Below are 12,525 nucleotides of genomic sequence, written 5' to 3'. Positions count from 1 at the left end.
ACTTAACATTTTTTGCTATATTAATTCATAATTTTTTCTTTCTTATTTTATACAACTTTTAAAAATTAATTTAATAATATACTTAAAAATAACTATTTTACTTCTAGCTTAAATAAAAATAATAGGGGAAAAGAAAGGGTTAGATTATAAAATTCTCAAATATGAAGTGTGAATTACAAAATAGATAAAATGTAGGGTGTGATTTATAAAAAATTCTAAAATATTATTATTTCTCAATACAAATTTAAATTCATTGTTACTTTAATATTAACTTTATATCACATCATATTTTATTATTACTTTTTAATTAAATAATAGAATATCTTGTACTAAAATTAGCCTTATTCTACAAGTGAACTAAACTGGCAATAAGATTAAACTACTAGGGAGCTCTTGAGTTTTTTGCCAAACTAGCCATGTTTATCAATATAGACAGCCCCTCAAATTTAGTATTAAAAGGAATTTATTTTATTATAGCTCGATAATAAAATGCTAAACTCTTAAGCATTTTACCTCTAAGGTAAAAATGTTATCAAGATAAGCCTTTTTATATAAAAGTAAAATTTTAACTTAAGCTGATTAAATATTAGCTTACATTGGATAAGCATTTTTATATAAAAGTAAAATTTTAACTTAAGCTGCTTAAATTGAATCCTACAAATAAAATACTGAAATGTTCAGCATTTTAACGTCAGATAAAAAACCGAACTAATAAGCAGTTGTGTAAAAACATAAAACGCTTATGAGTTTAGTCTTTTAGTTATGACTACAGTAAAATAGGCTTTTGTTTTATAATAAGTTTGGAGGACAATCAATTTTGATAACAAAAAGAAAATTAAACTAGGGCTAGCTCGGTCAATCACTCAAGCCTCTTTGCTAAGCAAGTTTATTCTTAAGAAGCTCACTATTTAGTACTACAAAGTACAAACACCATGTTCTTTAGTAGAGTTTACTGATTTTTTGACCAAACTAGACATATATATATATATATATATTATGAAAATAGACTGCTCTTCAAACTTATTACTAAATGAGGTCTAATTCATTGTAACCGTAACAAAAAGGCTAAACTAGTCAGCATTTTTAAAAATGCTAATCAGTTTAGCATTTTTATCCCTAGACAATTTTTTTCCTTAACTACTGAAAGATTAAGTTAAAATAATTTATGTACATAAAATACTAATCAGTTCAGCGTTTTAAGACCAGACAAAAACGCTAAACTGATCAACGTCTTTGCTTAGGGATAAAACGTTGAGTAGTTCAGCGTTTTTATTAGGCTACAATAAATTAGACCCATTTGATAATAAGTTTAAGGAGTAGTCTATTTTGGTAAAAAATTTATAATAAAGCTAGTTTGGTTAAAAACTCAAGTTTACTTCTACAGTAAATATATTTTCGAAACTATAACATTGTTCAAAGTATTTCCCAAAGAATTATAATAGGGAAATCATTTTTTTAGACAATGACTACCATTCGGGTAATCATCTAAGTCCCATCTTAAGTAATTGATGAAAGTGATTAATAAATTGCTTTACGAGAAACCAGTTTAGGAATTACTTTATGAGAAGGCAATTGAATCATTTTCATGAATAACTAACTCTAACTTATTAGTATATCGTTCTATCAAGTTAGTACTAAATGTCGACAAGTGAGGTTACTTGGATTCTACAATTTGCAAAAACTCAATGTCGACAAGTGAGGCTACCTAGATCCTGCAATTTGCAAAATAAAAAACAAGTAATATGAGCCAAATGTTATAGCAAATTTAATTATGTAATAAAGATAACTCTTTTCCCACCTCTCTAAATGACCTTAAATTTATATTAATAACCTTAAATCATCACGTGCATCCATGTGCTCACAACTACATGAAATTATATTTATAAATATACTAAAGATCATGACATAAAAAAAGTAACATGGCATAATAAACATACTAAATATTTAAGAAAGTATAATTATTATATTTAAAACAGTGTTTATATTTAACTATTTATTTGTAATAAAGATAACTCTTACTTTGCCTCTCGAAATAGTCTCATATCTATGTTATTTCTATAACCTTAAAATAAGTTCTTCTATATAGCCTGAATTATCACGTGCAGCTATGTGCTTACAACTGTACGAAATTATATTCATAAGTATGCTAAAGATTATAAAATAAAAAAATAATCTGACATAATAGACATACTAAATATTTAAGAAAGTGTAACTATTATGTTTTAAATAATATTTATGTTTAACTCTTCATTTGTAATATGACAAATTTTCAAACATGATTTTCTATAGTTTGATAAACAAAATTTTGTCAGTAGTATTATAGAAATGTTTATTAAAATTGCTAATTATATCACGCAAATAAATGCGGTGCCAAAGCATTGGCTCCTTCTAACTATTACTGGAGTCATCCGCTGCTACTAATTTTTCAGTATGCTTATTTGAAATCAAACAAATTTATTATCTTTAATGCATAACAAGATGACGTAAACATGCAAGAAATCAACCCTAACTTGATGCATCCTCACTCTCTACAATAGCAAATACAAGAGGAAATATCTAATCATTTTCATCAGGAGCAATAATTAGACATCTTTATATTTACCATATATATTTATATGTGTGCTATCAATACTTATTACAGACCTACAATGTCTAAATCTATGAATTGAAGCTTCAAGTGATCAAAAAATAAATATCTTTGTATTTGGGTCATTCAATTTGACTTTATCATATTGAGCTACTATATTAGAATTTTTGTGTTTTACTTTCCCTGTTGCATACTTCTACCAACCACCAAATAATTTGCCATAAACTTTTGTTTTACTCTCTACACTTTTCAAAATGAAATCTAATAATAATAAATATGGATAATCTCTTGTTGGAGGCTAACTAGCTTTTTTACTTGTATTCTTTCTCACAGAATCTATAAGTCTATGAACCATAAATTTGATATCTAATTAATGGTCTTCATTTAGTGAAGGGTTGAGATAAGTATGATGACCAATGCATTTTGCTATTTCTCATATCTCATGATTATTTCGAATATATGCTTGTACTCTCCATTGATAAATATTCTTTTATTGACACTTCACATATAAAATAGTAGAATTTGAATATTTAACCTTGTATGGGTGGTATAAGACAATTGTATGCTTTTTTAAATGCATCTACAACTCATCTTTACTTTTAAACAATAGACCAATGTGTGGCTCACTATTAATATTTTGTGAAGCAATTGATATATCTTGTATTTCATTACTAACAACTTTACGAGATGCTTAATCTGCATTACGCTACTCTAATGGAGGTTGAATTAAAGTTGACACAAAATGATTTTGACTTAGATCTGCATAATATTGTTTATGAAAATTCAAGTTTACTAGCGATTGAGATATCATTTGTTCATTAGGTTGTGCAAACAAAGTAGTGAATTCTATCAAACCATCATATTTTCTATCATTTAGCGTAGACTCTACAAATAATTTCACCAAACCTTCACTTTATTTAGGCAAATTAAATATTACATCCACACTTTCATCATCAACAATCAATGGGAGTTAGATGATTACTCGAATGATAGTCGTTGTCCGAAAAAGCAATTATCATATTGTACTACTTTAAGAAATACTTTGAACACTATTATAGTTTGATAAATATATTTTGGTCAAAAACTCTCTTTAATGACTAAATATTGAGAGGAAGTTAGTTCCATCATCATAGTGCAATAACATCTCAATGTAAGAGTATATACTTCGTCTTGTCAAAATCTAAGCTATATTTAAACCTTCTTTAGAAAATATTTAGTACCCTTTGTAAGGGGAAAAAAACTAATTATGGTGTAATTGAAGACTTTTTATTTCAATGCTAGGTTTAAATAATTTATAACTTTAGGTTTCTCTCTTTACATAGGAGAAAGAGTGCCCATGGCAGAAACATTAAGAATTTATATAGTACCACAAGCATAACCTACTCTATTTATGTAACCATAATCTACTATAATCTATCACTATTCTAAAATGATAAAAGAGAGACGAAGATCGAAAGAGGAGGTAAAGAGATGAGGTAGAGAGAGGACTTTTTATAATACATATTTGTATTAAAAAATAACACTTAGAGAAGACGAGCTTTCTTAATAAAGTCTCACTTCTTTTCATTTTCTAAAACTTTATATCATTTACAAGTAAAGTGTTCATAACTTTATATAGCTAAAGAAAAACTTAGCAACTAAGTTTTCTAAATATCTTTCCTAAATATTTAAGAAACTAAAGATTGAATTAAGATGTGTCATCATTTATTCTTATCTACAAAATATATCTTTCTTAAATATTTAGGAGGTTAAGGATGAGGCCGAGAGAGGCTATCCTTATCATAACCAATCACCAGTGCATAAACTCAAGTTTTGTTAAATTATCGCAGTGTCCTTGAATCAAGTTTTGCTATTGCATTGCTTAAGCCCTTGGACTGCCTTAGCACTTTGATTTTAACCAAAATTTCAATAGGGCATTACAAGCTTTCAAAAACTAAAGCAAAATAAGGACTCCTCAACCAACTCAGATTTAAGACAGCTCCTATAATTTTAGTAATTTTGTAAGCTACAAAGGCGCCGAAAGTTTTAACATTTTCAGCATTTCTAGCACCTAACTATACCTTGCTGAGCAGTGAATGTTGACGATTATAGAAAAATTGAATCTTTCAATATTTCTCAGTTGGCAATTTAGCTATGCAACTCTCTCTCTCTTTCTCCTACGGATAGAAAAAAATCTAAAACTATAAATAGTTCGGACTTAGTATTAAAATAATATTTTTTATTAAAATAATATTAAATTAAAAATGTTTAATTGAGATATTATTAAGTTCAACGGCATCGATTTAATTGAGATACAATTAAATTTTTATTTCTCTAAAATAAAAAAGAATTATTTTCATACCGTACCCTCTTATCTTCTTCCAGGATAGCTAATATAATATACCGCAATAAAACTAAACGTGATTCCCGGCAAGATCATACACTACCTAAGATTGAATAATTCGTCTATAAGCTTAGTTTTTCGTTGTTTCTTCATTCATTATTTGTGAGTTCAGAGGTCGTCTTCTTGTCCAGGTTAGGCCAGCTCTAAAAGACAACGACAAAACGTACTAAGAATTTGGTTGAGATGTTAATGTCCCCATCTTGGTCCACATGCGACATGGTAGAGAAAGCGATATATTGGCGAGTAATTTGCTGCATATATTCAGGGAAAATAATGTAATAATAAGTGCCGGATAAATATTTATCCGACGTTATCAAATAATTTTATTTAAAAGAGAAGCGAAAATTTAAATCCTTTTAACCACGAGAGAATAATGCTATTAGCATTAAAAAGGAGAGTTATCTAAGAATCGCATCACTTGGAGAACATTGAATCAAGTAAATATAATGTTTGATACCATAATTAAGATAAGTCACCATCTGATGTTCTAGGATCACAGTTGAAATTGAGACATGCCTGTGTAGGATACTTAGAACAAGATACTCTATCTCATGTCGAGATATATGAAAAGAAATCATATACTCCAAAACAAGCCAAGAAGAACAAAGGCCACATTCACAATTTAAACCAACTCAAAGGAATTATAGCTGTGAAGGCTCATTTATACCAATTTACCAATGAGATGACTGTGGATTTAAACAAATTAAAAAGAAATATACTAAAGCCAATGAGCTGCTCCCTGATACTTGTAGGTTTATTGACTGAAGAGATGTACATATCTTACAATGGAGGTACAAAATCTTTATTGAGAAAGGCCTAGACACTTCAATTTTTATTACTAGGCCATGGAAGAATGATACTTACATGTGAAGCTATACACATTTTATAGTAAACTCACATCTCACATAATAAGTTGCTAATCTTCCGAAGCTCCTTGAGAGCTGCCACTGCTGTAACTTGCCCTTTACCTCCAAGAATGTTGTTTGACAAGGTCTCCAGAGAGCTGAGCTGACCGCTATCTTGCTGAAAGGCTGACTCGATAACCTAAACAAATTAAAAGGAGTCATTTCTCCACCATTGCACTCAAGCATGTAATAATCTTTAATCAGTTAACAGCAGTTGTTCTTTATGACTAGTAGTATGAGTAATCGACATTCTAACAGTATATGAAACTCACAAGTAACATTATATCAGATGTATCACAAAAGCAGCCATGTCATAAAGCCATTAATCTTTTTCATCACCTTGCAAGAAAAAGGACATGATACTATCACCTTGCAAGAAAAAAGGACATGATACTATCACCTTGCAAGAAAAAAGGATATGATACTATCACCTTGCAAGAAAAAAGGACATGATACTACCATTTCTCTAACTAAACCGAAAAAGCCTAAAAGAATATACATGAGAAACAAAAGTTGGAGGCAACTGTAGGCAAAGGATGTTATTCAATGTCTCTATAAAAGCCTTGCCACCTTACATCAAACTGCTCGTAGACACAAGCCAGGGAAATAGCCTTTTCAGAAATTGTGGTAAGGCATCGTACATTTTTCCCTTTCCTAGGCTGTGCACCGACAAGAACTTTGTGCGGTGGTCCCCTTTTTCTTCAGGCACTCATCATTATAATAAGAGATTGTCTACAAACACCACATATTGGAATAGAAGCACAGTAGAAAGACCACTTGATAACAGAATAATGTCTTACCTGGATGTTCTCGAGAATGGATTGCCCAAGATTCTTTAAAGTGCTAACAACTTTTTTATCACCAACATCTGTTCTTCTGGAAACTCCACAGGAGTTGCAACACCCATCAGTATCTGAAGTTTGTAAACGATCCTTACTGATATTTCCACTGGATGGCCTTTGTGACTCCTCACTTCTGCTGTTCGCCATGTTCCCTTCATCAGAGGCCCTACCAAGCTTCCAAAACCATTGGAACTTAGAAGATAATGGCTTTGAAACTTCTGCCTTTTCCAAGGATCCATCCAGTCTAGGCTTTACAGTAGAATTGGTTCCCAAGTCTCGAACTTCCTGACTATGATAATCTTGACCACAAGGCTCCTCCATGTGAGTTGTTTCCTCATCATTGTGACCAACAGATGAATTTGAAGTAACACTACTTTTATCAGAGTCATTGTCATGATCATTACCCATGATACTAGGACTGGAAGCCGTGGACAGCACCGAAGAGTACTCTCCACTCAAATTCGCTTCCTCAGCAGTGAAATCTGAAGTCCTTTGCATTATATTCTGGACATCTGGCTCCTTGGAAGGATGCTCCTCTACATTCACTTGAAAGGAGAGAGATTCATTTCCTGAAACAACAGGAATTTTATCTCTTAGCGACTTAACATCATCTGCCTCCAATTTTTCTATATCGGAAGACAAACTGTCAAAAAGCTTACGCCGAACTGAAGACCAAGCATTCTTTCCTCTCCGATTCTTCATTGGAGAAGGATCTGATTCCATCCTGGATAAACCAGATCTCTCATCCAGAGATTTTTTTGTTGTTCCAGTAGAATAAGAGTTATTCTCTGTTTCCTTGGAAATCGTTTCAGACCTATTTAGAACTCTCCATTTCTCCTCCCAGTAGCTATCTGGTATTGGATGGAGAAGAGTTCTAGGAGATGCTGAACCAGATGGAAGACTATAAACTCTGGTAACCGCTGATTTATTACTGCTAGAACTTATCCTATAGGAAGACGTGGAGATGTTTGCCTCAAGAGTAATAACCTCCAGTGATTTGGCCTTTTCAATCAACTTCTCCATGTCAATATTCTTAGGAAAATTCAGCAACCTCTGTAGACAGGATGTTGCATTTTCAGTGGCTAACAGTGACGACCTCAGGTGAATAAGCATAGAGACTGCCATTGCTGCAATTAATGCCCCCCGAGCTGAGCATAAGAGCCAAAATCTATACTCTGTATTGTCACTTATGTACATGCTGTTGGAAGAAGCAAATAGTTCATCCCACAATATTAAGAGATCATCAAGGGAAAATTCTCGTCCAAACAGAACTCGCAACCATCGAAGGGAAAAATACTGAGGCTCAATACCTAGCTCCACAAGATGGCAGTGAAGAGAAGAATCTACAATAGAAAGCAAATGATATAGCGCAGATGAGGCTTCAATAATGGGAGGTAAACTGATGCTTGATCCTGTGCTGGGCGAGGAAGAGAAAAAATCCGCCATCGCAACAATACCGTGAACTCCATTCATTAAACCATCAAACATGCAATAGGCATCATGTTCCAGAAATCTCTCAGATAATATAATACCTAACTCACCTTCTGCTCCATAAGAATCACATAACAAAAATATATCCTTTATGTCAGGATCAAGCTCATCCAGGTTGCTAACTTTAAGTGTGGTCTCCTGAGAACTATTTGTTTTGAAAGTTACCGAGTTGCATTTCCTGTCCTTTCTAAATCGATAATTGGAAACCATATCATTTTCTGCTAAAGATGCTCGATCAAATTTATCAATAAAACAGTCCTCGTGGAGTTTTCGCACTTGGGATAGATGATCCAAATCGACATGAAGAACATATATCAAAGGAGCCAACAATTCATGCATTCCTGTAAATAAAAGTACAATCCTTTGTTAGTATAAATGTATATCTATGACTTTTAGAAAGAAATTTTAATTACATGTGAAGGTTATTGATGATTATACCATTACAAAAGAAGATTGCAATTTTTAAAAAACTAAAGTAGATGAATACACTCAATAGGAAGTTTGCATGAGTACCCTGCAAGATGCAGAAGGTTTGGATACGAGCACGTACTTTATTTTGACAGAAGAAAATCACAAGGAATGACAAAGAAAGTCAGCCAGTGCCTTTAACATATCTTCAAGTGAAAATATGTTTGAAATGTTTACAACTAAGTGCAATGAGCAACAGCAAAAAGAATTCAACCAATCTTCAACAAGGAATTATTTGAGCTTACAGACATTAGACATATTAAGATAACTTGCCTTGTCGGTATCCGTATTCAGGGTGCCGAAGACACCACAACAATAATATTCTCCTCAAGATGGCCTGGCAGGCGGGTGTCTGGAAGTAGCTACCATCTTCTGGATATAGTCGAGATAAATCTTGGTCAACCATTTTTTCCAACTCAGCATTCCTGAAGAAGCGGCCCCAAGTGCTGTCTGTAACAGTGTATATAAAAGCGATCAACAAACTTGATCAAAAGAGTAGAGCTGCATTAGTAAGCAATAAAGAGATTTAACTTGATTAGAAGGAAAAAAGGATTTTACCTAATTGCAACTATTTTCTTAAAAATATTAGAATTGTCATTTAAATCTTCTCTTTCGAAATTGCCATTATAATTATTTTTAACATAATATTCCTAACATATTATTATTTAAATTAATAAACACACATAAATGACTAAAATATCCTCCTTTTTAGTGTAAAATATTTATCAACAATTTTTTTCTTACATAAAATAAGATATATTTTATCATACTATAGTATGAGTATAATATTGGATAGTATTTAAATTATTTTTAATAATTTATACAAAGGCAAAATAGTCTTTTCTGGATCTAAGTTGTGTTTTAATCATGATTAGTTAGATTTAACTAACGGAATGACATTTTTAAAAGAGCACAAGGATTTCGGTGGCAATTATGATATTTTAAAAAATATTATGGCAATTATGATATTTTGAAAGTTTTTAGTGACAATTATGTAAAAATAACAAATAAAAAAGTGAACAAATGAATGTTCTCGCTCTCCATATGTTTAGTCCTAATTTAGATGATGCCCACCATATTAATAATTCATAGAGGGAGTAAGGTCAAGCAACTGCATAGCTATCCTTAAGAAGAGATAATCTGCTTTTATCTTTCATATTACGTGCATAATCACATTTATTCATTATTTAAAAAAAAAAAGGTTTCTGATGATGTCAATAGCAAACTGTGCAGGAAAATTGAGCACTTAAACCAAAATAGAGTAAATTTTTTAAAAAACAATTCAGCCATTCTGGATAGAATCTGGTGCAATTAGCTTTCAAGTTTCAAAGTAATGAAAATTTAACTGATGTAGTTATTCAGAACTTCTCAGCCCAAATCTAACGATACATAATACCTTCAAACATTGAAATTAGCAGAAGAAATTAGGAATAATGTCTATAAAAACAGACTTGAGATATCCACCAACAGAATAACAGTCAAATTATGTCCTCAGAAAGAAAAAATATAATATACAGAACTCCAGAAAGTCTCCATCCAATGGAGGCAACTTTGCACAACCAAAGAACGAGACACTGTGCCCTGATCCATAGAAGATATTTAGAAGTCAAGTAGATAAGCACCTGGACTTTGTGAGAGAGGGTTGTCCATGACAAGGTCAGAGGATCTATCCTCATCCTTGGGAAGATGAGGATCTACTAGAAGATGTCGCCGTAGACGCGCATATCTGTGATTGCATAATCCTTGATACAATGAGAAAATGATCTACTTTGAATCTCAAGTACCATAATAATCTCAAGTTGAGGGGAGAAAGAAAGGAACTTTGGCAGAAACAAACCATGGGAAGAAGAGATTTAGCTACCAAAATGTTGGGAAAAATGTACAGAAGAGAAAGAACCCAAAAACTCACCTCCTCCGGCAATCCGCAGCAGCCCGCCGGAGATCGTCGACCGAAGCCGACGGAATCGACGGCAGAATCCCAAGATCAATCCGCCAACGGACGCCTCTCAGAGCCGAGAATCTCTTCCGAGGCGACAAAGGCGGCTCGATAGGAGCTTCAGCCATGACCGCTCCTCGGTTCCCCGACAAGACCCAGATGCTGGATTCCCGGTTCCTAGAAGAAGGTGCGGAACTCTCTGAGGTTGTGGAGGAGGAAAGGTGAGACCTTTAGCAATGGAGGGAGGCTGTGTGTATATGGAGGAGGAGGAGGAGGAGGAGGAGGAGGATAGAGGTTGGGTTCTTTTGTTATAATTTGGCGGAGAGGGGAAGAAGATGGTGGAGTTAGGGGAAAGAAGGATTGGAAATTTGGCTTTTGAGAGGCTTTCCTTGTTTCTCTTTGTTATTATATTTTGTTTGTTAGTGTTGTCTAACAAAGGGAGAGATGGAAAGTGGAGGAGTAAAGTAATCTACTTTTTAAGGATTGGCTACAAATGATTTTGGAAAATGAAATTGTTTTTTTATTCCCAAAAACTACACATACATACATAGGAGAGTGCATCAAGTAAACACAATTATAAAAGTATCTTTAATTTCTGGGAATTTTCAAACAATCTCCAATATTTTTTTTTTAATCTAAAGAAAAATTTGTTTATAACACCTTACTTTATAACGTAATTATAATTTACATCCTATATGTTTACTATTTATAAATCGAGCGCTTTGATTTAGTGAATATGTGTAGAAGTCAGAACATTCTATTAAGTAAAATTATTTTATTTTTAAAATAACTAAAATACTCTTAGTATGATTTGGTTGAAGGTATTTTCATAATTTTATTAATTTAGTTAAATTAACTATAAGATTTAGTTAAGTTTAACTAATTAATCTAATAGTATGTTTTTTTTTTATATTCGCTGAATCATAGAGCTCAATTTATAAATAGTAAAATGTAAAGTATAAACTATAATTTTATTAAAAGATAGAGTGTTACATGAAAAATTTTCTATTCTATTAGACATACAAAGGTAATTTCTAAACTTTATCATAGTATTTTAATAATTTAATCAGTATAGAGCTTTTAACCAAACTAACCCTCTTTTAAAACTTATTTCTCCAAATAGATCATATTATATACTTAATATCAAAATGGGTCCATGACTCTGTAGCTTTATATAAAACGCTAATAAATGCAGCATTATAAAATGTTGATTATATCAGTATTTTATATTAAAAAATATTGAAGAGCTAAGCTTTTTATTAGAAAAAAATAAAAATAAAATTTGGAGGAGTTATGATTTTTTTTGTAATTCTAAGTGTAGTTGGCTACAAGGAATGACTATATTATTTTTTTATATTTTCGTAACGATATATTTTATGACTAAAATAGATAATCGAGCACAAAGTTACAACATTATAAAATTTTATTTATATTTTTATATATATCTTGTTTAATAATTTTAACAATAAAGCGATAAACTCTTTAATATTTTATATATATATATATATATCATTTTCTTCTAATAAAGCTAATTATTCAACATTTTTTCTTTAATAAAAATGCTAATTATATTAGCGTTTTATTTAAAAATATTAATATGATTAGCGTTTTACTTTTTGCCAGGTAAAATGTTGACCAGTTTAAGATTTTACTTAAAATTATATTAAAATAGACTCCTTTTAGGTATAATATAATTCGATAAATAAAGTTAATATAGGGTGTTACTTGAAAATTTCCCTTAAATTTTGTTTTTCTAATTAGTAGTACCTACCATCTATATGATGGCATTGTGGCACAATGCTACCTTACATATTTCTTTATCTTCTCGTCCTAGATAAAGCATCTTTATTGTTCTGCTAATAATTTATTAGGTATTGGCAGCTAAACAAGATTTCCTGCATCTTAGGATGCAG

The 12,525-nt window shown here is 31.5% G+C and overlaps 1 protein-coding gene across 2 annotated transcripts; it reads right to left on the bottom strand.

The window, feature by feature from the left end:
- Nucleotides 1-5,703: 5,703 nt before the first annotated feature.
- LOC140780658 (uncharacterized) lies at nucleotides 5,704-10,924 on the bottom strand. 2 transcript variants are annotated; one of them, XM_073126351.1, is made up of 5 exons: nucleotides 10,586-10,924; nucleotides 10,299-10,402; nucleotides 8,950-9,126; nucleotides 6,676-8,549; nucleotides 5,704-6,014 (listed from the first exon to the last, which is right to left on the bottom strand). In XM_073126351.1, exons 1-5 carry the CDS (start codon nucleotides 10,738-10,740, stop codon nucleotides 5,865-5,867), a joined length of 2,460 nt encoding a protein of 819 aa, XP_072982452.1. In that variant the 5' UTR covers nucleotides 10,741-10,924; the 3' UTR covers nucleotides 5,704-5,864. The 2 variants fall into 2 exon arrangements, with proteins under 2 accessions (XP_072982452.1, XP_072982453.1); XM_073126352.1 differs by lacking the exon at nucleotides 10,586-10,924 and having other exon boundaries at nucleotides 8,950-9,158; nucleotides 10,299-10,399.
- Nucleotides 10,925-12,525: the final 1,601 nt, after the last annotated feature.

Source organism: Typha latifolia, chromosome 1, assembly GCF_019914945.1.
Source record: "Typha latifolia isolate L0001 chromosome 1, TyphaL0001v2, whole genome shotgun sequence".
In the NCBI taxonomy this organism is placed as follows: Eukaryota; Viridiplantae; Streptophyta; class Magnoliopsida; order Poales; family Typhaceae; genus Typha; species Typha latifolia.
Note: the sequence above shows the minus strand (reverse complement) of the source record. Positions and strands in the feature narration are given on the sequence as shown.